The sequence below is a fragment of the Pogoniulus pusillus genome, chromosome 4 (assembly GCF_015220805.1).
Source record: "Pogoniulus pusillus isolate bPogPus1 chromosome 4, bPogPus1.pri, whole genome shotgun sequence".
Taxonomy (NCBI): Eukaryota; Metazoa; Chordata; class Aves; order Piciformes; family Lybiidae; genus Pogoniulus; species Pogoniulus pusillus.
In genome coordinates this window covers 2,611,311-2,637,023 of record NC_087267.1, presented here as the reverse complement: position 1 = coordinate 2,637,023, position 25,713 = coordinate 2,611,311, and the positions used below count along the sequence as shown (strand labels likewise).

General features: G+C 46.4%; 1 protein-coding gene across 9 annotated transcripts in view; it reads left to right on the top strand.

The window, feature by feature from the left end:
- NAV3 (neuron navigator 3) overlaps positions 1-25,713 on the top strand; it is a 505,349-nt gene that overhangs the window by 293,023 nt on the left and 186,613 nt on the right. For all 9 annotated transcript variants that reach the window (XM_064141974.1, XM_064141975.1, XM_064141978.1 and 6 more), the window contains exons 3-4: positions 13,613-13,730; positions 14,402-14,454. In XM_064141974.1, coding sequence (XP_063998044.1) covers positions 13,613-13,730; positions 14,402-14,454 — 171 coding nt within the window. The remainder of the gene's footprint in view (positions 1-13,612; positions 13,731-14,401; positions 14,455-25,713) is intronic.

Below are 25,713 nucleotides of genomic sequence, written 5' to 3'. Positions count from 1 at the left end.
AACTCCACCACCTCCCTGGGCAGCCCATTCCAATGCCAATCACTCTCTCTGCCAACAACTTCCTCCTAACATCCAGCCTGTACTTCCTCTGGCACAACTTGAGACTGTGTCCCCTTGTTCTCTTGCTGGTTGCCTGGGAGAAGAAACCAATCCCCACCTGGCTACAGCCTCCCTTCAGGTAGTTGTAGACAGCAATGAGGTCCCCCCTGAGCCTCCTCTTCTCTAGGCTGCACACCCCCAGCTCCCTCAGCCTCTCCTCATAGGGTTTGTGTTCCAGGCCCCTCACCAGCTTTGTTGCCCTTCTCTGGACACCTTCCAGCACCTCAACATCTCTCTTGAATTGAAGAGCCCAGAACTGGACACAGTACATAATTTAATTTCCCTGAGCTTCATCTGAGTAGCAAAAGGCAAAATGATTGTGCACATAGAACCATCACCACTCACACATTCCAAACCAAGATCTGCTTTAACAGAAACTGATGACAGTAAGGAGAGGCCCAGGTCACTCATGTTCAAAATCATTCAAATATTTGCTTAATATTAACGTGGTGTTACCTTCAGCACCTGCCAGGTGTGGTGCAAAGCATTTGTTGATATTAAAATTAGAGAGTTGATGACAAACAAATTTTAAACATCAAAGCCCAGAGAAACAATCAGCAGGAGTTAGAGCGCCTTGTTCTAGAATATGTAGCTGAGGAAGCAAGGAGTTTGTTTTGTTTTGAGTTGCAAAGCCATTCTTCCACATGAGAGGAAGCCAGACAATTCAAATCTGCTTCTAAGCCTCAAAAGGCACGAGCTAGATGGAGACTTTACATTTAAAGTTAGTCGTGCTCTTATTTGCCACTGTTTGCCCACAACAAGAGAACAAAAGTATGTCTTAATATCCCTGCATCTCGACATAGCAGAAATTTGCTTTCCCACACTTAAAAAGAAGAGCTGGAAAAGAGACTTGTTTTGATCTGTGGGCCAAGTTCTTTAATGCCAAATCACAGTGTGGAAAGAATGTCTCAGTCCAAGTTATAAATCCTTAAAATGAGCTTTGATGGAAAATCTGGAGTAGTTTCACAGTGAAATCTCAGCTCCATCTGAGGGGAGTCCTGTTGCTGCTTTTCTAAGGCATGTGCCCAGTTCATCCAGGAATGGTCTGGATGATACCAAGAGCAGCTTATTGCTTATGAACAAAAAAGTACTCAACAATGCAAGGATGTTTTGGTTCTGAAATTACTTCCTGATTTCCAGTCAGGTCTGAGAAGTTTCTGTTCTGCATTGTCATGATATCAATGAGCCACAAAGGAAACCTGTGCAAATTCACTTCGTTTTTCTCTTTACAGAAAACTTAGCTTTGCCTGCTGTGGGTTTGTTTATTATGTGAATGCTTTGTCTAGTCATGAAACTTACCCTAGCAGTGACAAGATATGCATGAGGCATGAGATTCATGCAAGATTAGAGCATAGGAAGTCTCACTCAGGGGAATGGAAGGCAGCCTCTGGTGCAGGGGGCCATCATAGCTATCTGGAATGCCCAGAAAAGTAGAAACATGATTTTCTTTCTACTCTTCCTCCTTTGGACAGGCATGGGTGCTCCTCCCAGATCACTTGTTTCCTTCAAGGCAGATCTCCTTGGCCAGGAATAGCCATGACTCAAGTGTGGGTGCAGTTGGTGTGTGTGCATAGAGGAGAAAGAAGGAGTTTGATATCTTTCATCATATTTATTTGTATTCAAGAATGTTGACAAGGTCCTTTTGGTCAAGTTAATTCCTTCACATGTTACCACTTGCAAGACCACAACATATCCTCCCCTTGTATTTGTCACAGCTATGGCATCACGGCAGCTTGCACAAGCACCTTGATGCAGGTCACACTAAGCAGGACAGCCAATAGCAGCCTCTTCTGTCACCTGTTCCCTCTTCCACATCAGTTCTGGGACACATGTAAGTCAACATCAGCAGGATGTAGGGAAAACCAGCTTGGTAGTGAGGAACCTCCATCTCTAAGGTACATGTTTTGGGGGTGCAGAGTTGCTTGGATTAGTTCTCACTTCGTTGCATGGAATGAATGCTGGTGAGTGAATGGAGTACATTCAGGGTGCTCTTGAGGCTCATCTCTCCGTTTCATTTCATGTGAGAGAGCACAAGTAATAGGAGCCTGCCTTTTAAAAGCACAGTCTTTATCTGAACTAACATACTAAAGCAGATTCTGAGCAATGTCTCTAGGTGTGTCCAGTAGGGAATTCTGATCTTCCTTGCTCTAATAAAATAAGCTGAGATACTCCTTTTAATCAGTGTTTTCTGTAAAAGCTGTATTGAATAATGGGTCTTCTATTTTATTGCCCTTTACTAAACAGTTGCTGGCATGTGCATTAAAGAATATGTCTAAGAAATACTAGCAAGGTTCAACAGGCAAGTATCATATCATAGTATCATAGTATCATCAGGGTTGGAAGAGACCTCACAGATCATCAAGTCCAACCCTTTACCACAGAGCTCAAGGCCAGACCATGGCACCAAGTGCCACGTCCAGTCCTGCCTTGAACAGCTCCAGGGACGGCGACTCCACCACCTCCCCGGGCAGCCCATTCCAGTGTCCAATGACTCTCTCAGGGAAGAACTTTCTCCTCACCTCCAGCCTAAATTTCCCCTGGCGCAGCCTGAGGCTGTGTCCTCTTGTTCTGGCACTGGCCACCTGAGAGAAGAGAGCAACCTCCTCCTGGCCACAACCACCCTCCAGGTAGTTGTAGACAGCAATAAGGTCACCCCTGAGCCTCCTCTTCTCCAGGCTGAACAATCCCAGCTCCCTCAGCCTCTCCTCGTAGGGCTTGTGTATTTAGAACAGAAAGTCTCAAGGTTGGCAGTTTTGGAGGATCACTTTATGTGTCACTTAGCATTGCCTCTTGATAATGAAAGGAAGCTGGAGGCCAATACTAATAACTGTGGTCTCTTAACATTGATGGCTGGGAAGCAGCACAGGTCTGCAGAGCAGCATCTGCCTGGTTGCATCCTCCGCAGCTGCAGGCTGAGTATCTGGCTCCTTCCTGTGGTCCGTTATTGCCATTGCGCAGGACTGAATAGCTGCAGCAAACCAATAGCAAAGCAATGGGATTGAGCCATAGAGCAAATCGATGTTACTCTTTTCAAAGCACCAGCGAGTCAACTCAATCTATAAAGAGCTAGGGTCTGAACTGTGCAGTGCACAAATCACTTAGCAAACCTTACCCAAAAATACACACTCAAGGAGGCATACACTGTTACCTTCCACATGGCATAGATGTGTCAAAAATCATGCCCTTATGCTATTGGTGGACACTGGCCTCAAGCATGTGAGTTAAGTTCATTCTGAGCTAGGATTTGCTAAGAAATGAGAAGAAAGAGAACACAGTAAGTCAGTATAAATGGTACTTGGGTGATTAGATCACAACCTGTAACTGAAACTTGGGAAGATGAAACAGCCCACTTACAGCTGGGGCAGTCATTTGAAGCTTGCCCACGATTGCTGAAGAGTGTTGTTTCTATTAGCTTCCTTAGCTGGCATTAGCACACTCTTATTTCATTATATTTTTGTCTGAAACTGGCTCTCTAGTGTTTTGGATACAACAACCCCAAGCAGCACTACAGGATGGGAACAGAGTGGCTGGAGAGCAACCAGGCAGAGAGGGACCTGGGGGTACTGATAGATAGTAGCTGAACATGAGCCAGCAGTGTGCCCAGGTGGGCAGGAAAGCCAATGGCATCCTGGCCTGCATCAGGAACAGTGTGGCCAGCAGGACAAGGGAGGTTATTCTGCCCCTGTACTCAGCACTGGTCAGGCCACACCTTGAGTACTGTGTCCAGTTCTGGGCCCCTCAATTCAAGAGAGATGTTGAGGTGCTGGAAGGTGTCCAGAGAAGGGTGGTGAAGCTGCTGAAGGGCCTGAAACACAAACCCTATGAGGAGAGGCTGAGGGAGCTGGGGGTGTGCAGCCTGCAGAAGAGGAGGCTCAGGGCAGAGCTCATTGCTGCCTGCAACTACCTGAAGGGAGGCTGTAGCCAGGTGGGTGTTGGTCTCTTCTCCCAGGCAACCAGCAAGAGAACAAGGGGACACAGTCTCAAGTTATGCTAGGGGAAGTATAGGCTGGATGTGAGGAGGAAGTTGTTGGCAGAGAGAGTGATTGGCATTGGAATGGGCTGCCCAGGGAGGTGGTGGAGTTGCTGTCCCTGGAGGTGTTCAAGCAAAGCCTGGATGAGGCACTTAGTGCCATGGGCTGGTTGATTGGACAGGGCTGGGTGCTAGGTTGGACTGGATGATCTTGGAGGTCTCTTCCAATCTGGCTGATTCTGTGATTCTGTGATGCACACTGCTATTTACAAATCAGAATCATACTACAGGCATTCCATCATTTTGTTTATTTGGTGCATATCTCTCTAAATGGTTTCTATTCCTAATTGTTCTTGTTTGCTCAGCAGGATTCAGAAACAGGCTTTGTTGAATGTCATTTGATACTAATTTCATTTTGTGAAATGAAATGTATTGGCTTCCTTCTTGCATTAATGAAGTTGTTCCAGTTCTGACCATATATTTTTAACTGCATAAATATTTTTTCTTTCCCATGTAATTTTCTCAATATTACAAAAATTGCTACCTCTGGACTCAAGCTATACTCTGTAGCAAATCAGTCCTGGTATGTTTTCTATAGGCAGTTAAATCTGGATATAATTCATAATGCTTGATCTGTTATGGTAGTCTAAGTTATAGGATCATAGAGTCAGGCAGGGTTGGAAGGGACCACAAGGATCACCCAGTTCCAACTCCCCCTGCCGTGGGCAGGGACACCTTACACTAGATCAGGCTGTCTAGAACCTCATCCAGCCTGGCCTTAAACACTACCAGTGACAGAGCTGTAATCACTTCCCTGGGCAATCCGTTCCTGTGTCTCACCACCTTCATAGTGAAGAACCTCTTCCTAACATCCAGTCTGAATCTACCCATTTCTAGCTTTGTTCCATTCCCTCCAGTCCTATCACACTACCTGACATCCTAAAAAGTCCCTGCCCAGCTTTCTTCTAGCCCCCATGAAATACTGAAAGGCCACAATAAGGTTACCTCTGGGCTTTCTCCTCTCCAGACTAAACAGCCCCAACTCCCTTAGCCTCTCCTCATAGCAGAGCAGCTCCAGCCCTCTGAGCATCCTCATGGCCCTTCTCTGGACATGTTCCAGCACATCCATATCCCTCTTGTGGTTCCAGAACTGGTTGCAGTACTCCAGGTGGAGTCTCACCAAGGAATGTGAACTATTGTATTTGAAGTTAGCCTTTTTCCTTGCTAAGTGGAGAACTGAACCTAATAAATTACTCTTTTGCAAGACACATAAATAACCTTCAATAAGAAGGTCAGATCCCACTTTCCAGCTATATTTTTCTTAGTGTGCAGAGTGAGCAGGGGAAAAGCATCTCACAGCAATCCAACTTCCTTACCTTATTCTACTGCTAGTCAACTCTCAGCTTCTCTTTACAAATACAAATAGCTTCAGGGACACTCTAACATATGTTTTACTACCCACAACTTACTAGCCAAGAATAGCTATGTTGAAATAGAGTTGTGGTCATGCCCTGTCCTCTAGAAAATCCTCTTAATCAGGGCCCCGGTGACTATTACATAGGCCCTGGGGTGTGTTCAACATCCAGGGTGGGCCACACTTGGAAAATGGCCCAGGAAATAGATATACAGCCTTCATGGCCCATTTTGGAAGCATACTGGAGAACAGCAGAAACAAGTCATCAAACTCCCCTTCTGCAACTATCAGCTATCAGTTATGTCCACAGCAGCACTTTAAGGAGAGTAAATGCCTTACACTAGAAAGTTCTACAGCCCTTTCATTAAGTTAGCAGTGACACATTTCCACTCTGGCTGACTTAAAATTCTGGTCTTGGTGCTTTTTAATAGTTTCACTTCCCTGCATTCCTATTAACACCACCAAAGAATTGTTAACTGTATTGATGTAACCCAGACAGAATAAAAGACACAATGCCCCTGTGCTGAAGGTGGTAGTGTGTATTGCTGCCAGCAACTGCAACCCAACTACTGCTAGCAACACTTTTTGTAGTGGGCAACTTTTTGTTCTGTGTCTCCAACTCTTTTGTTAGTTTGCTTGTGGCTTTTTGTTTGTTTATGGGTTTGGTTTTTGGGTTTTTTTTTTGGGGGGGTGGGCGTTGTTGTGTTTTGTTTTCTCTAAGATAAAGAGGAAAGGAAAAGCTGTGGTAAGATTTCTGTTGGATAAAGTTTGCTTTTGGTCAGGGGAGCTCTTAGGCAGATAGGGAGTTCTTAAAAAGCCTCTCCACCCCCAAAGGTATTAGGATGATATTGGGCCTGAGATTGAGCACTGGAGGACAGCAGTTACGTTTGTGAATGAGGGCAGAGTTGTCTCCTAGAAAGTATTTTAGAGGATGAGTGATGAAAACTGAATGTTTATTCCCACACACCTAGAAAGGAAACTTTTACATATAGCAGAAGAATATTTCAATATTTTTCAGCTAGGACCCATCCTCCCAAATGACATGGAAACCTGTCACGAGGTCTTGGCATAACTCAGTTGGCAGCAACTGTTCCCCCAAAGCAGCAGCACTGGCACATAAGGGAGTGACAGAGATACACTCCACGTATGGAAAGCTGTCTCCTTGATGGCAGCAGGAGACCATTTTCAGATCTGAAACTCTATCTCCTGTAGCAGACAAGCAAAAATATGCAGAAGGATCCCAGTTCTTGGAATATGCTTTTTCCCACCAGGCCTATTTATAAAACTGCCTGATTTAAAAAAGCATATAGAAGTGACTGCAACTCAGAGCACTTGGGCTGTATTCTCATCTCCACTTGTCCTTGAGTGAGGCGCATGAGAAAACCCCAAACAAACAAGCAAAGAAAGATCACAAACAAACAAACAAAAAACTCAAACAAACAAACAAAAAAAAAAACCAAACACAAAAACCCAACAACACACCAACCCAAAGAAAAACAATCAAACTCCACCAACCACAGCAGCAGCAACAAATCCTGCCAAAAAAACCTTTATCACAGTATCACCAAGGTTGGAAGAGACCTCACAGATCATCAAGTCCAACCCTCAGAGCTCAAGGCCAGACCATGGCACCAAGTGCCACATCCAATCCTGCCTTGAACAGCTCCAGGGACAGCGACTCCACCACCTCCCCGGGCAGCCCATTCTAGTGCCCAATGACTCTCTCAGTGAAGAACTTTCTCCTCACCTCCAGCCTAAATTTCCCCTGGCGCAGCCTGAGGCTGTGTCCTCTCGTTCTGGTGCTGGCCACCTGAGAGAAGAGAGCAACCTCCTCCTGGCCACAACCTCCCCTCAGGTAGTTGTAGACAGCAATAAGGTCACCCCTGAGCCTCCTCTTCTCCAGGCTAACCAATCCCAGCTCCCTCAGCCTCTCCTCGTAGGGCTGTGCTCAAGGCCTCTCCCCAGCCTCGTCGCCCTTCTCTGGACACACTCAAGCATCTCAATGTCCCTCCTAAACTGGGGGGCCCAGAACTGAACACAGTACTCAAGGTGTGGTCTCAGCAGTGCAGAGTACAGGGGCAGAATGACCTCCCTGCTCCTGCTGGCCACACCATTCCTGATGCAGGCCAGGATGCCACTGGCTCTCTTGGCCACCTGGGCACACTGCTGGCTCATGTTCAGGTGGGTATCAATCAGCACCCCCAGATCCCTCTCTGTCTGGCTGCTCTCCAGCCACTCTGACCCCAGCCTGTATCTCTGCATGGGGTTGTTGTGGCCAAAGTGCAGCACCCTGCACTTGGAGCTATTGAACACCATCCCCTTGGACTCTGCCCATCTGTCCAGGCAGTCAAGGTCCCGCTGCAGAGCCCTTCTGCCTTCCAACCCAGCCACATCTGCCCCCAGCTTGGTGTCATCTGCAAACTTGCTGATGACTGACTCCATGCCCTCATCCAGATCATCTTATACCTCAGTTTCCCCCTATCCAAAGAAATAATAACCAACTGGAGTGATCTCAGTTGTGCCTGGGAAGCATGTTGAGCTGATTTAGTGGAAGCCTCTAATGAAGTGTCCTGCATTATTACAGCATTAGGCTGACTGTACTTCTGAAATCCATCTGACATCTCCCACTTGGCATTGGTTGTGGGTGGTAACATTGCTGTGTTAATTGTAAGGAGGATGCACTGCCTGATGTATAATTACATGGTTTATGACTGAAGCATTTTCCGAGGGAGAGAGTAACCTGTGAGATGCTCTTTCTCTCCGACTTCATTTAACAACCGCCTTACGCAGTGTGTAGCTCCGCAGAGCTCCTGCCAAGCAGCTGTATCGTGCTTATAGTTACGTGCGAAGCGTGGAGGTGAAGTTCATAACTATATTTGGGTATCAGAGTTTATTTCCTCTACTCTCTCGAAGGTTAGGATGACGAGTGGGTGAGGAATGCCAGGGGAAAGCGCTGCTAACATGAGCAGGCTGTGCCCTAGCTGGGTTTGCCCTGCCGAATCCGGCTTGGTGCCACAAGCAGTTCGGCCACCGGGCGCCGGGACGGGGCTGGGACCACACAGACGCAGGGTCGGGGCTGTGCGGTTCCATACGGCTCCTCCGCGCCGCAGATGCCGGTGGCTCTCCCGAAGGCTGTCAGCGGTCCCAGGCCAGCTGCTCCCTGGTCAGACACGGCTGCGGAGCAGGGTAGGAAGCTCGGAGAGGAAATGAGTAAGGCTGCAGGCTGGCCTCGAGTGCAGCTGCAAGGCAGGGGGGTTACTGGGGCAGGCAGCGCAGCGGGCAGGAAGTGTTGCAACGGCGAACACTCATCTCTGTGTGCCGCTTGAAACAGGCTCATCACGGGAAAACCTCCGATAAGAGCACTTCGGGGAAACATTACTGCACAGTCAGTGCAGGACAGAAACTGTGGCCAGCTCTGAAAAGGGTGGGGGGAGCATTGCGCTGCTCCTCCTCCGAGGTGCTCAGCACCCGGCGAAGGGAGGGCACCTGTGAAAAGCAGAGCGAGTTACTGATGGTTTTGTCTTTTGTTCTGCACTGGCATTGGAATGGGCTGCCCAGGGAGGTGGTGGAGTCGCTGCCCTCGGACATGTTCAAGAGAAGTCTGGCTGGGGCACTTAGTGCCATGGTCTGGTTGATTGGCTAGGGCTGGGTGCTAGGTTGGACTGGATGAGCCTGGAGGTCTCTTCCAACCTGCTTGATTCTATGTCTCTATGACTTCTCTATCTTTGTAGTAGTGTGCTGATGCACAACTGGAGCTCTGTGCCATCCCAAGGAGTTTAAGGTAAAATATCAAAGAGGTGCATAGTTACAGTGACACATAAGAACTGTGGAGAGAAGAATCTATTTCTCATTATATTTGCATCAGAGAATTGAATGTAGAAAGAGTGTAGTGACACATGCATTCATTTCACTTCACATGTCTACCTACATGCTTTTCATCTTTTTACCGCTGACACCTGAGCAGCTGGGTCCGTGGAAGAATGAGACGAATGAGAAGGGACATTCCTTGGGGAAGGGCAGAAACAGAAGCAAGTTATAATCCTTACAGAAAGAGGTTAAACGGAACATGACATTCCACTGAGCGTTGGTTTGCTGTATTGTCTCTGTTAACAGCAGAGTCCCACTGTGTTTTTTCTTACAATACTTCTGAAGTGCAAAACCTCATCTTTTACCACTCCTTCCTCCCAGTAGGTTTTGTTGTTGTTGGTTTTGGGTTTTGTTGGTCTTTCTTTCTTTCTTTCTTTCTTTCTTTCTTTCTTTCTTTCTTTCTTTCTTTCTTTCTTTCTTTCTTTCTTTCTTTCTTTCTTTCTTTCTTTCTTTCTTTCTTTCTTTCTTTCTTTCTTTCTTTCTTTCTTTCTTTCTTTCTTTCTTTCTTTCTTTCTTTCTTTCTTTCTTTCTTTCTTTCTTTCTTTCTTTCTTTCTTTCTTTCTTTCTTTCTTTCTTTCTTTCTTTCTTTCTTTCTTTCTTTCTTTCTTTCTTTCTTTCTTTCTTTCTTTCTTTCTTTCTTTCTTTCTTTCTTTCTCTCTCTCTCTCTCTCTCTTTCTCTCTTTCTCTCTTTCTCTCTTTCTCTCTTTCTCTCTTTCTCTCTTTCTCTCTTTCTCTCTTTCTCTCTTTCTCTCTTTCTCTCTTTCTCTCTTTCTCTCTTTCTCTCTTTCTCTCTCTCTTTCTCTCTCTCTTTCTCTCTCTCTTTCTCTCTCTCTTTCTCTCTCTCTTTCTCTCTCTCTTTCTCTCTCTCTTTCTCTCTTTCTCTCTTTCTCTCTTTCTCTCTTTCTCTCTTTCTCTCTTTCTCTCTTTCTCTCTTTCTCTCTTTCTCTCTCTCTCTTTCTCTCTCTCTTTCTCTCTCGCTTTCTCTCTCGCTTTCTCTCTCTCTTTCTCTCTCGCTTTCTCTCTCTCTTTCTCTCTCTCTTTCTCTCTCTCTTTCTCTCTTTCTCTCTTCTGTCAAAATACTGACCATCAGTAAAGTACAGTTTACTGACCATCAGTAAAGTTTTGGCATGATGTGGATTACCATCTTTTGTTTATGAAACACTGCTTACATTCTTTGTGCTTGTCACGTCTAAATGACTGAGTAAAGAAAATGATGAAGGGGATAAGTGGGTGAAATCCATTCTTTGAATACTAGATACTTGCAAAGCAGCTGCTCTTAGGGAGAGCATAGTTCAAGTTGTAGCCAAAATTAGAGATTATGTGTGGGTGTGACAAAAAAAGGAAATGCTTGGTTAGTGTTTTTTATTTGTAATGTGAAACTAAACTGAACTAATATTAGTGGCTATTAAATTCTGTAGGTTCCAGTGCATTGGTTTCATTGGAATACAGATAATGGTTCTGCTTATAGTTATAGCTCAGAAAATGCATCAGAGACATGACTGTGAAAGAATGACTGAATGGCAGAAGTTGAAATAGGAGTAGTAAGGAATATGTGGTGCTATGGGTGTGGTGTGTGTCTTTTATCAGCATGATTTTATACTGCTCTAACAAAAAGTGTTCATAAAACCTTTAGAGACCCCACATTAGCATTCATTGTATGTGATTGATGGCTTTAAAACATGTTTTAATGGAGTCTTTCATGGCACTCAAAAAAAGGGCTTTGGAGAATGAAAACACAGATGGCTGAGGGAGTCTTCTGGGTGCAGCAGGGAAATTTAGGGCCACTTCTAGCAGCGGCATCCTTTGACTATGGGAGAGCTGCATCCGCTTCCACAGTTTAATTCTTTGGAGTTATATAAAGCTGTCAAGGAAACGATGGCACAGCAGCTGGTGATCCACCTGCAGGAACATGGGAAGAAACAGGTAGAGCTGTTCTCTATAATGAAGGGGGACAAAATCTGTGACAGAGGTACTCAGACAGCAAAGGAATCCTTAGTATATGGACACGGGCTGAGCAGTGGCAGATTTGAAATGTGGAAAGTGGATGCTGATTCTCCGGGTAAGACTCTGGACTGGTCGTTTTCCTGCCCTTGCTTTGCCACAGACATCTTTGGTGAACTAAGCAAGTAGTTAATGGCTTTGGCCTCTGTTTTTCTGTTCACAAAGTGGGGTTCTAACCCCCTTCTTCCCAAGGGTCTGTGAGATTAAGTAAAAGGATGTTTATAAAGTGATCTCATGTTGGTTTTATGGAAGAGGTGCAATTTAAACGTTTTAAAACCATATTCTCAGCAGAGGAAGAACCTTAGATATTATATTTACCTACCTACACAGCGATGTTGTCATACATGTGTGATTTCTCTCTGTGGCAACATCCTGCATAGTGGGAGGTTCTGCAAAAGTCCTTTTTTTTCTGAAGTCAAGAGAGGCCACAGGCATCCTGAAAAGGGAGCCAGTGATGGCTGCCTAGGGCCACCGATTCCTCCAGCTATGTGCCACCCCTTCACCAGGCTCTGCTAGTCCAAGCTGCCTCTGCACACTCACACTGGTGTGAGTACCTCTTGGAGGGCACTCTTCCTTAGGTACACAGCAGAAGGTGTCTGTTCCTCTTCTCACCCTAATCACAGAATTAACCAGGTTGGAAAAGACCTCTAGGATGGTCGAGTCCAACCTACCATCTGACCCTTCTAATTAACTAAACCATGGCAGTAAGTGCCTCATCCACCCTCCTTTTAAACATCTCCAGAGATGGTGACTCCACCACCTCCCTGGGCAGCCCATTCCAATGCTAATCACTCCTTCTGTGAAGAATTTCCTCCTAAAGTCCAACCTAAGCCTGCCCTGGTGCAGTTTGGAGCTGTGTCCTCTTGTTCTGTCCCTGGAAAAAGAGACCAACCCCCACCTGGCTACAGCCTCCCTTCAGGTAGTTGTAGAGAACAGTAAGATCTCCCCTTCTCTTTTCTCCAGGCTGCACCCCCCCAGCTCCCTCAGCCTCTCCTCACAGGGCTCTGCTCCAGGCCCCTCACCAGCCTTGCTGCCCTGCTCTGGACACCTTCCAGCACCTCAACATCTTTCTTAAATCGAGAGGTGCAGAACTGGACACAGCACTCAAGGTGTAGCCTGAGCAGTGCTGAGTACAGGGGCAGAAGGGCTTCTCTGGTCCGGCTGGCCACACTATTTCTGATCCATGCCAGGATGCCATTGGCCTTCTTGGCCACCTGGGCACACTGCTGGCTCCTGTTCAGTTGGCTGTCAGCGAGTACCCCCAGATGAAAGTGAACCTGGTTCCCCTGCTTGTGCCATAGGTGTTAAAAATTCTCTCTGTGTGTATATATCTGCCTCATGAAATTCCTCTCCCTTTAACACCCCAACACCCCCCGTTGCCTCCCCTTTTGTTTTGGAGGGTGTAGTTCAGCTGGTCTTTCTCAATCTCTCGTTGATAAGTGCCATTTTTTGTGCTGCCTGTTGCTGAGTATTTGGTGCTGCTCAGTCTCACCCTCCCCCCACTTTTGGCAGAGAAAGAGCCCAGCCTATTTCCAGAGTATCTGCCCTGATTCCAGTGATGAGGCTACCGTACATCTGCTGCTCTCAGTCTGCTCCGTGCGCGTCGCTGCCTGCTGCACCTTAGGCAGGGGACTAACGCCTTGTCCCGCTGCAGGGGGCATGGTGACTGCTCCAGGCGCTGGCACACAGGCGCCACCAGGGGCAAGATCACTGGCAGCGGCTGGCTGAACTCGTACCAAAACAAAGGCACATGTCTCTGCTGTGGCTTTCTGTTGGGCGGTGCCAGAGTGTGGAAGTCAGCGCCGGGGTGTGCGCAGAGGTGGAAGCACGGTGGGAGGTGGAACTGCAGTGGATGTGACTGATTTATGACACGGTGGGAGGTGGAATTGCAGTGGATGTGACCGATTTATGACAGCGGTTTTCTCTATACTCATAAGGGGAATTTTGCTTGGTCACAGCAAGTTTGTACCCTCATGAAACAGCCTGAATCATTTGAAGTTAAAATAAAGCAGAGGCTGGAAGGGGGAGGGACATGGCTGGGCTGGTGGTTTTTTCGTTTGGTTTGGTTTGGTTTTGCTGTTGTTATTTTTTAACGATAAAAAGCCTCAACGCTGAAATTGTTTCCTTTGGTGCTGACTTCTTAAACGGGAATGTGATCCAATATAATTCTGGTGTGCAAGCCAACCTTTGTTTTAAAACATTTTATTGTCTTCTCTTCCCTCTTCTCCCTCTCCCCCTTGCCCTCCCTCTCTGCTCTGCAGATTTACACTGACTGGGCTAACCACTACCTAGCAAAATCTGGCCACAAGCGGTTGATCAAGGATTTGCAACAGGACATTGGAGATGGAGTTCTGCTAGCAGAAATCATCCAGATCATCGGTAAGCCCAGGGCTGAGAGAAGCCCTGCAAGCTGACTCCTTGCATGGGGGGACATATAATTCAAGCTGAGCGTATTTAACAATAAGATGAACCCTGAATAATGGAATTTGAATGGGTCCATATGTCTCTGATATTTGTGTGGTTCATCCTTGTCTTAATTAAAAAATATGTTTATGTGAGCATGTTTGGAAGTGGCTGTTTAACCATACTTTAAATGGCCAGAGCTGTATCTTAACACACTTTGAATTGTCAGAAATGAATGCTCCATTCAACCATCTGTCTCCCATGTGTGCATTTTGTTAGCTGGAGCTCTCATACTTTCTGGGATGCCTTGAAAATGTATCCTGACCCTGCAAAGACAGTTGTGGAAGATTTCATGTCAGCAGTTATTTTGCAGGGGCTGAAGAATTAGCAGCGACCTCCTTCGCACTTCCCCCTTTGCATGATTTGGCATGTGGAAGCGACTGCCGCTAACAGGAGTGTTGTTACTGTACAGCTGAGCCGTACTGAGAAAGCAGCTCTGTGTCAACAAAACCCCTCTGCACTTTGCTGCTCTGCCTTTGCTGTTCTCCTTCTGCTTCGGGTTTGGGGTTTTTTTTGAGCCAGAGAGTGGAAAGGAAAGTTTTCTCTCATTGCTTACTTCTGCTTTTCTCCTCACTGTTTTTGTTTAGCAAATGAAAAGGTTGAAGCTATCAATGGCTGTCCCCGGAGCCAGTCTCAGATGGTAAGAATAAAGATACATTTTTAATCTCTGTTGGCACCTCTGCACTTTCCTAACATGCTTTTAAGTATTGATTATTTGAACTGTGGATGCTCTGATAACGTCCCATATATCACATTGTGTGCCTGGCACTTTGGTGTCTTTTTTTCCCCACACCACATATGTTTTGTGTTTTTCACTTAATTTCTGTGCTTGCTAACTTTGAGTCTGGAGGTAGCCCAGCAGCAAAACTTCACTTCTGAGTCATCCAGAACTGCCTTAGCAAACCTGTTCTTCTGACAATCCAGTTGTTTTAATTCATTTAGCTTAATTTTTAAGGGCAGTAAATGCAAGGATGAATTTTTAGACAGAGTCTTAGTGTCTGGAAAACTGGTATGATGAACAAGGCTTGCCAAAGAAGTTTTGAATATAAATAGCCTTTGGGATTGTCCACTGTAAAGTCCAGTCAGATGCACTGACTCCAAGACTTTCAGAAATAGCACTTTAGTCATGTAGGTCTCTGAGCTATAGTTGGCAGCTGCTAAAAGACATTTTAATACTCTCAGGCAAAAAGCATTTTGTGGCTGTGATTCATATGGAGTCTTATTAATCTTGTACTGTGTTTGTGGCTAGTCAACTACATTTAAGATAAAGCCTCCTTAGAAGGCTGTGGAGCTGACAGGTACAAAACCTGAGCCTCAGAAACACCATCATGTGTTTGCTGTGTAATTTGTGGTTCTCCCCTCTGCTGGGGACCTTGCCCTTCTGTTCACTGCTAAGTAGGATGTGAATAAGGTGCATAATTGTGTAGCTGGCAAATACTTTGGAGGAAAATGATGTGGATGGGCTTGCATAACAGCAAACTGCTGAAGCTGAACTGAAAAGCAGAGATGGAGTAGAAAAGAAAAATCAAACGTTTTATTCAGTGCATTTCTTGTACAGGGGGACAAATATTTGCAACTTTTCTTCTGCAAAGCTGCAAAAGGTGAAAGGGAAAATGCTGAGTGAAGTGAATAACTGAGTCTTTTGGTTCTTGCTTTCCAGAAACATTGCAGGTTTAGAAGAAGTTTTCTTCTCTGCCTGACAGGCTTTTTTGAAACAGTCCCTAGTTAGAGCATAAGCAATTTCCTTAAGAATAGTTGTTATTATTTTAGTGACTCATATTACAGCAGCACCTAGTGGCCCCGGCTGAGAATGTTGGGAACTCCGAGCGTGGCCCTCTAGTGTTACACAGATGAAGAGATAATCATTCTTTAATCCCATTAAAGCCTGCCGTCCCAGGCAGACAAGACAAATATGAAAAGGCAAAAGCACAGACAAGTTAGATGATTTCCCAAGGCTGTGTCAGTGGTTAGTGACCAGCTGGGATTGCTAAGGGACATGGGGCTCTGATGTCCATCAAGCTTCATTTCCATGATGCGAGGTTGAGCTGCAGACAACTCTTTGCTCTGGCAATGTTTGCTTATAATCACAGAATGCCAGGGGCTGGAAGGGATCTCAAAAGCTCATCCAGTCCAACCGCCCTGCCAGAGCAGGATCACCTATACCAGATTACACAGGAACACATCCAGGTGGGTTTTGAATATCTCCAGAGAGGGAGACTCCACAACCCCCTGGGCAGCCTGTTCCAGTGCTCTGTCACCTTCACAGCTTGGTGTCATCTGCAGACTTGATGGGAGTGCACCGATTCCTCTGTCCATATCACTGACAAAGATGTTCAATAGCACTGGTGCCAGCACTGACCCCTGAGGGACACCACTTGGCACTTGGTCTCTAGGTGGACATCATGCCCTTGATCACCACTCTCTGTGTGCCACCATCCAGCCAATTCCTTACTCAGCAGTGCTCTGCCATACACCTTTTGATACAACTGAAAGCTAATTCCTTTGTACTTCTTTATAACCCATTTTCTTTTATTTCTGCTGTAAGTTCCATCATTAGCAAAAGCAGAATAATGTCCTTGAAGAAAATAGAATCATAGTATCACAGAATCAACCAGGTTGGAAGAGACCTCCAAGCTCATCCAGTCCAACCTAGCACCCAGCCCTAGCCAGTCAACCAGACCATGGCTAAACATTTTCTCTAACGATCCAAAGAGAAAGAATTTGGATTGTTTTTCTTCTTGAAGGTATTAAGAATGTCTCCAGTGTTTTTTCCTCTAAATAGATCATATCAAATACAAAGTAAGCATACAGAGTATCAGATTTAATCAGTTCTGGGCTTGTCAGAGAAAGTGCAAGAGAGTCAAAAACCGTTGGCCTGAAAATCTTTTTGTGGTGACATCTGCAGTGTTGTCCTTAGAGAGTCTTAGAAAATGAATGTTTTATTCTCTCCTCATGTGCCCTGCGGTTCTTGCAGCTTCATAAAGAGTAAAATGCATTTAAACTTGCCAGAGATTTTTTATAATGTTGCTTTTCAAGTTGGTTTTTCCTTCAGAGATTGATTCTGTCTTAAAAGTGTTTTTTTTTCTTCCTCGTAACCATGTCTTACTACTTCCCACGGGGCTTGTCTATGTACCAAAGCATCCTTAGCAGTAGCTGGTGGTAGCAGGAGCTTTCTTATAGTTAGCAAAGGGATGGAGACTATTCTTATTAAAAGGCTTGAATTTAATGAAGATTGGGTTTCATTCTCTTAACCTCATCTTTGGCATAGTTTTCTACCGTTTATATTGATGTGCCTCAAAGGGAATTGTTATGGTTTAGGATACAGACATGCTGTAGCCCAACAGAGGGAGTTGAGGTCAAAGGAAATACAGGGCTTGCTTGCCCTGGAAAAGGAGCTGGGAAAGGTACTGCCAAATAAACGTGAATGTTCAGTCAAATGCAACAGTTAGCAGGGCTGGCACCATCCTGAGCAAGTAGATATTAATACATTTAGCAAGAAGATGGAGTAAGCCTCTGCTTGAGCAGGAAATGTTTTTATTACTGAGAGAAGTCTCTGTCACATAGCTAAAGTGTGTTAAGCCTGAAGCTGAAATAGGGCCAAGTGGCCATGTCTATCCTGGTAGGCACTGCTTTGTAGTATTCCTGTAGTCCCAGGAATCCCCTAGTGGCTGCCTCTCTGCTCATATGCTTACAGTGAATGGAGAGCAGGCAAAGCTCTTAGCAGGGAGTCAGCCTGTGCACAAGATGAATCATAGAATCAACCAGGTTGGAAGAGACCTCCAAGATCATCCAGTCCAACCTAGCACCCAGCCCTGTCCAATCAACCAGACCATGGCACTAAGTGCCTCATCCAGGCTTTTCTTGAACACCTCCAGGGACGGTGACTCCACCACCTCCCTGGGCAGCCCATTCCAGTGTCCAATGACTCTCTCAGTGAAGAACTTTCTCCTAACATCCAGCCTAGACATCCCCTGGCACTACTTGAGGCTGTGTCCTTTTGTTCTTTTGCTGGGTGACTGGGAGAAGAGACCAACACCCAGATGGCTACAGCCTCCCTTCAGATAGTTGTCTGCTCTCAGCCTCCTCTTCTGCAGGCTGCACACCCCCAGCTCCTTCAGCCTCTCCTGGCAGAGCTGTCCTCCAGGCCCCTCATCAGCTTCATCACCCTTCTCTGGACACCTTTCATTGTGTCATCATCTCTCTTGAATTGAGGAACCCAGAACTGAACACAGTACTCAAGGTGAGGTCTAACCAGTGCAGAGTACAGGGGCAGAATGACCTCCCTGCTCCTGCTGGCCACACCATTGCTGATGCAGGCCAGGATGCCACTGGCTCTCTTGGCCACCTGGGCACACTGCTGGCTCATGTTCAGGCAGGTATCAATCAGCACCCCCAGATCCCTCTCTGTCTGGCTGCTCTCCAGCCACTCCGACCCCAGCCTGTATCTCTCCATGGGGTTGCTGTGGCCAAAGTGCAGCACCCTGCACTTGGAGCTATTGAACCCCATCCCCTTGGACTCTGCCCATCTGTCCAGGCAGTCAAGGTCCCACTGCAGAGCCCTTCTGCCCTCCAACCCAGCCACATCTGCCCCCAGCTTGGTGTCATCTGCAAACTTGCTGATAACTGACTCGATGTGTCCAGATGCTGGAGTGTGTTTAGAGAAGGACCACGAGGATGCTCAGAGGGCTGCAGCAGCTCTGCTCTGAGGACAGACTGAAAGAGTTAGGACTGTGCAGTCTGGAGAAGAGGAGGCTCCCAGGTGACCTTCTTCCAGTATCTGAAGGGGGCCTACAAAAAAGCTGGGGAGGGACTTTTTAGGCTCTCAGGGAGTGCCAGGACTGGGGGGAATGGAGCAAAGCTGGAGGTGGGGAGAGTCAGACTGGAGGTGTGGAGGAAGTTGTTGAGCATGAGAGTGGTGAGAGGCTGGACTGGGTTGCCCAGGGAGGTGGTTGAGGCCCCATGGCTGGAGGTGTTTCAGGCCAGGCTGGCTGAGGCTGTGTGCAGCCTGCTCTAGGGTAGGGTGTCCCTGGCCATGGCAGGGGGGTTGGAACTGGCTGCTCCTTGTGGTGCCTCCCAACCCTGCCTGATTCTATGAGTCTGTGATTCTAAGAAGGTCTCTTTATATCCGTAGAAGGTCAGAGAACAATAAAAAGGCCAAAGGATTAATGACAGTTGCTTTTCACAGAACAGCTCAGAGTTACTCATTCACATCAGGCTGTGAGACACACATTCCCTTGAGTCACTTGTGTTTCACTGTCTGAAGTCACAAAAGAAAATGCCACAGGATGCCATCCTGCCTATTGTTTTGCTAGTCAGGAAGATGTACATTGTTTGTTAAGTACACATTTCATGCAGTTATAAGTCTTACTGATTAGGTTTACAAATTCCTCCTCCTATTAATATGTAGAATCACATGAGACAAAACTCAGCTAGCTGTTAATGAAATAATCATATCACAAGAAGTACTTCTGCTGTGATGATATCAGTCTCTATAAAACCTATTGAGAAAGTAGGTTAGGGTTGGCTGTGCTTGATTAGGGCTAAGGTTAGAGTTATGCACCTTTTGCTTCTGCAGACCATGGTGGCTGCATACAAAATTTCCTTGTAGTTTTCCCCAGTTCTTCCAAACTGTCCTCTTTTTAATCTCTGTCTGGAATATGCCAATGCTTCCATGGCCCTGAGGCATGCTCATTTCACCCATGTCTCCTCCCCATCCCTCAGCTGTCAGCAGTTTCATTCAATCAGAAACTCATTCTGTTAAACTGTTATGGCAGGGTGTGCAGAGGTTAGGTACTGAAACACTTTATGCAGGTGACATACAGGATCACAGGATCGCTGAGGCTGGGATAGATCTCTGAGGTCCAGCCTAGGACCCAACATGACCACATCAGCTAAACCAAGCCACCAAGTGCCACATCTAATCTTTTCTTAAAGCTCTCTTAAAGACCACCTCCCTGGGCAGGTCATTCCAGTGCCTAATCACCCTTTCCCTGAGGAAGTGCTTCCTAATATCCATCCTAACCCTCCTCTGGCACAGCTTCAGGCCATGCCCTCCTGTCCCATCACAAGTTGCCTGAGAGAAGGGCTGACCCCACCTTACTGCAACTTCCTTTCAGGTAGCTGTAGAGAGTGGTAAGGTCCCCTCTAAGCCTCCTCTTCTCCAGGCTGAACACCTTCAGCTCCTTCAGCCTCTCCTCATCAGCCTTCCCCTGCAGTCTCTTCCCCAGTCTTGTCACTCTCCTCTGGATGCACTCCAGCCCTTCACTATGCTTCTTACAGTGAGAGGCCAGAGTTGCACACAGTGCTCAAGGTGAGGCCTCCCCAGTGCCAGTCCAGGGCAGAATGACAGCCCTGGTGCTGGTGGCCACAGTGTTCCTGATACAGGCCAAGATGCCATTTGCCTTCTGTGCCAGCTGGGCACACTACTGGCTCATGCCCAGATGATTGTCACCCAGCGCTACCAGATCCCTCTCTGCTAGGCTGCTCTCCAGCCAATCCTCCCCCAGTCTGTGGTGCTGCAGAGGGTTACTGTGGCCAAAGTGTAGGACCCTGCACTTGGTCCTGTTGACCTCAGCCCATTGAGCTAGCCTGGCCAGGTCCCTCTGCAGCATCTTCCTACCCTCCCAGTTTGGTGTCATCTGCAAGTTCACTGGTAGCAGACTCCACACCCTCATCCAGGTCATTGATAAAGATGTTCAACAGACCCAGGCCCAGCCCTGATCCTTGAAGGATCACACTCTGAAGTATTTCATGTCTGAAGAGGTACAGTGGACAGTCTCCTCCATTCCTCTCCATCTATAATGAGCTTTCTATAGTCTTAAATTTCCTCTTGTTCATTGTTTGCTTGGGGTTCTTTTTAACCTCAAAACTGCCACATGAACATTCCCTAAGCATCTTATTTGTGATACAGATGCTTAGACAAAGAGATAATGAATACAGGGCCTCGAGACCTCCACTAATAGACAGGCACTGGAAAGTTGTAACCCAGACATGCAGTTCCAATCCCCCCCCACACAAACTGATGATGAATGCATTTTAGAAGGCACCTGTTGATTATAGGCATTAATACATTTTTTTTTTCCCAGACAGCAGCAGCAGGGTTACAGTAAATATGTGTGCTTCATGGTGGTGTATTTTTACCATCTTCTATAGGGAGCCTGTTATAAATACTAGGAATGTCTAGAATGTTTGCTGGACTTAAAAATAGAGCAGAAAGGGTGCGATGTTTAGCTGGATGGCAGAAATGCAGCTCTGAGCTGAACAGCAAAATAAACAACCTCTCTGAAGTGGTTTTGTTTTACAGTATATCCAAACAAGGCATTTTGGTCTTTTCTGAGATTTTGTCAGCTCTCTAGATATTTGTCATGTCTGATTATTTTGGAGCTGTGGCAAAATGCCAGTCCTCTTAGGGCTATAGTTGAAGACTTGCTTCTACTTAAAGATTTTCTACCCGCTGCCTTTACAGTCCTTCTTCTTACACTGTCTGGAATGCTGTGTGCTGTATGTTGGTTAGGAAAGGTTATTGTCCCAGCTCTGTGAAGCCTTGAACATCCCCAGAGAGACAGACTGTGCTAGCATGAAGCTAGCTAGAATGTTTTGGTGAGAAGAATTAGATGCTAGGCTGTGAAAAGGAAACAATGGTGATGTCTGCTGCACTCATAGGCTTGCTGAGATGGATAAGAACAAGAACATGTTAGGAGGAAGTTCTTCACAGAGAGAGTGGTTGACATTGGAATGGGCTGCCCAGGGAGATGGACGAGTCGCCATCCCTGGAGGTGTTCAAGCAAAGCCTGGATGAGGCACTTAGTGCCATGGTCTGGTTGATTGGCTAGGGCTGGGTGCTAGGTTGGACTGAATGATCTTGGAGGTGTCTTCCAACCTGGTTGACTCTCTGATTCTATAACTGTTTATATGTGACTCCTTTATTCTCATCTGGTGTGATCACAATTTTTGCCACAACGTTTCAAAATGAAGCATTTGTCAGGGAAACAGCTTCTGTCTCCTGCAATCATATACACAGCTGTGGGACTGGCTGCAGAGGTGGCATCTTCCTTTCACTGCTCTGTCAGCCTGCTCGTGTTGTTGGGAGCTCATGGATTCAGCTGTTCTGGAATGGCATGACATGCTGTTGGGAAGCTAAAACTGTTGACCTGGTCTGGGATTAAATGCTGATGATAACTCTCTAAACTCTGTTATAGCTGATGACTCTGTTATAGGCAATGCTCTTAAGATATATAAAGGTAAATTGGCTTAAGCTAGCAATAGAATGGCCAGGTTATCACACAGGCTTCTTATTTCAACATCATTAATTAATCCCTTCTCATGTAAAGGCTCTTGATTAGCTTAATTAAAATATTAACACAATCTTCTTGTGTGTTTTTTTTAACGTAATTTGTCTCTTTAAATCCACTGTGACCTGAAACGTAGCACACAAATTGAATCATAGAATCATAGAATCAACCAGGTTGGAAGAGACCTCCAAGATCATCCAGTCCAACCTAGCACCCAGCCCTAGCCAGTCAACCAGACCATGGCACTAAGTGCCTCATCCAGGCTTTTCTTGAACACCTCCAGTGATAGTGACTCCACCACCTCCCTGGGCAGCCCATTCCAATGCCAATCACTCTCTTTGGCAAGAACTTCCTCCTAACATCCAGTCTAGACCTACCCCAGCACAACTTGAGGCTGTGTCCCTTTATTCTATTGCTGGTTATCTGGGAGAAGAGCCCAACCCCCACCTGACTACAATGTCCCTTCAGGTAGTTGCAGACAGCAATGAGCTCTGCCCTGAGCCTCCTCTGCTGCAGGCTGCACACCCCCAGCTCCCTCAGCCTCTCCTCACAGGGCTGTGCTCCAGGCCCCTCACAGCTTTGTCGCCCTCCTGTGGACACCTTCCAGCACTGCAACATCTCTCTTGAATTGAAGAGCCCAGAACTGGACACAGCACTCAAGGTGTGGCCTGAGCAGTGCTGAGTACAGGGGCACAAGAACCTCCCTTGTCCTGCTGGCCACACTGTTCCTGATCCAGGCCAGGATGCCATTGGCTCTGCTGCCCACCTGGGCACACTGCTGGCTCATCTTCAGCTTACTATCTACCAGCACCCCCAGGTCCCTTTCTTCCTGGCTGCTCTCAGCCACTCTGTCCCCAGCCTGTAGTGCTGCTTGGGGGTGTTGTGGCCAAAGTGCAGAACCCTGCACTTGGCCTTGTTGAATCTCATTCCATTGGCTTCTGCCCACCCATCCAGCCTGTCCAGGTCCCTCTGCAGGGCTCTCCTACCTTGTTAGAATACAGTACAACCGTTTTTGCTTCAGCAGAAATATAGAGTATACAGTAATCCATTTGGTGGTTTTCTGATGTGCAGGATTTAAAGCACTCTCAGTCTAAGGAGTCTGCTGACCATAGGACCTACAGATGACATAAATCAGAGCTATACTATTTTAAGTTGAAATTATTTTAAGCTGGCCCAATGTCTGGGTATGGATTATTCTGGGCAGGGTTCAGTTTCAGAGTCTGTTCAAGATAGATCTTTTGTTGTTGTTGTTAGGACTTGATTGTGTTCAATCTCACCATCTGTTCACAAATATTTTTCACTTTCTGAAGAGTTTGTATCAACTTAAACAATTTGTTTACTCATGCTGTCATATCAATTCTTTCAGGTCCCATTCTTAGCAGCACCAAACCTCTTCACTCCTAGAGACTGAATCTGAAGAGTCTTCCTGTGTGCTAGTTTGAGCCTAGTTAGGATGTTTTAGTGAGAGGAATTAGATGCTAGGCTGTGAAAAGGAAACAATGGTGATGGCTGCTGCACTCATAGGCTTGCTGAGATGGATAAAAAAGGAACATAAACATAGATAACACAGTTTTGCTCTCTGGATTTGGGCTGTATTTCTCTCTAACCTGCCATCTGTCTAATCCTTCTGCTTCCTAACTCCCCTGGCTGATCATCCAAACTCACCTTGAACGTGAGGCAAAGGCTGCCGTAAGGTGGAGGGGCAGAAAGAAGGTGGAAGGGTGGTTGGGAGCCCCTCCTGGGGACTCAGGTTTCTGGGAGGGCTGCTGTGTTTCTGTATTACCTTTTTAACTTGTCTATTTCTGTATGTAGCTGTAGATACTGTAAGTATCTGCTTGTATATCACAGAATCAGAGAATCACAGAATTAACCAGGTTGGAAAAGACCTCTAGAATCATTGAGTCCAACCTACCACCTAACCCTTCGAATTAACTAACACATGGCACTGAGTGCCTCATCCACTCTCCTCTTTAACACCTCCAGAGATGGTGACTCCACCACCTCCCTGGGCAGCCCATTCCAATGCCAATCACTCTTTCTGTGAAGAATAGAAGCTTTGCTCTTTTCCCACCCCACATTTCCCCCTTTTATCCCCCAAACTCACAGCACCTGGGTGCTGTTGCAGTCTCCTCCCACCCCAGGTGTGACCACTTTGCCCTCCCTGTTCTCTCCCCTTTATAATCAGCCCCAGAAGAGGCAGTAGCCCTAAGCTTGCCCAACTGGGCAGAGGATCCTCCTCCAGTCACCTCTGGTGAGTCTCCTACCCTGGTGAGTGCATGCTGGGTGAATGGTGGAGGGGATCAAAGGCCGGGGGGCCTGGTGGCCCCCCCCCAGCTATGTAGGGCTAGGCTTGATGATTGCTCTACCATCACCCATGGGTGCTGGCTGAGCTCCTCTGTGTTTAGCTGCTGCTTTCTGCTCACTTGTTAAACTGTAAAAAGGGCAGGACTGAACCTGTGAAGCATTTTGCTAAGCACTGAATGAGCATGGAGGGAATGTCTGAGAGTCCCTGGCAAGGTAAGTGGAACAAAACTCCAATCTCATTGGCACTCCTTTGTGGCAGAGTAGCTAAAATTCTGTTTTGTTTTGTAGTGAAGCCAGAACTGCCTTTATTCAGTACCAGGTGAGAGCCTGACTCTGTGAAGCCAGGCCAGGGCAGCAGATGTCTGTGATGCAGCAAAGGATTTTACTTTATTAAGCTGCCTGACAGAGAGGCTTTTACAAATTGTTGTCTCAAACCATGAGTGCTTCTGCTTCCTTCTTTAATTTCCAGCTGCTGAGTCTAGCCTGGGTGATTTTCTTAAGTGGGGGAGGGTGAATAACACCCAATCCATCACATCTTTTGGCAGTCTTCAATTCTACAGTACTTAGAACCTGCCTCTGTAAGGGAGGAGTAATTAATTAGTACAAGATTGGATTTTTCCCAAATTAATGTTGTGCATTAATTTTCAATATTCAGGAGTCTCTCCCCCGACCACTGATTTTAATAAGAATTAGTTTCTTTTGCAATGGTCACAGAAACATTTTACAGTTGATAGTACAGGACTTAGAGCATTTAAGAAGTAATGAGAAGCAATACAGCACTAACTCAGTTGAACGGGAAGAGAAGGTTCTTGTGGTCAATTATACCACTTCTCCACTAGATGGACTTGGGGGACTCCTTTCTGCTTTAAGGCAGAAGGCTGGGATTCGATTCAGAGCTCACAGAATTTTGCTCAAGAGGCTTTGAGTATTTACTCACAGCAATTATCTCCTGGCTCATAGGGCTGGCCACAGATTCAGACAGTACCCAAATGCTTTCAGGGAGTTCTGTTGGGGTCTTGTCAGCTGCTGAGGCTTCAGATTCTTCCCAGGCTTCATAGGATGCTAGGGAAAGGAGGCAAATGATCTCTGACCTTATCCTGGCTCCTTTGGATGATCTGTGTGTCCATCCAGGGCTCCTCATCTTGGTAATTGTAGGCAGGATGTCTTGGCAGATGTGCAGTCTTGGCATGGATGTCAGGCTGGCTATGCAGGCCTATTGTGTGAAGGCATTTCAAGCTTGTTCCTGGTAAGCTCAAAGCAGTCTCCTGGCAAACTAGTCCAAAGCACAGGGCTTGTTATTCAGC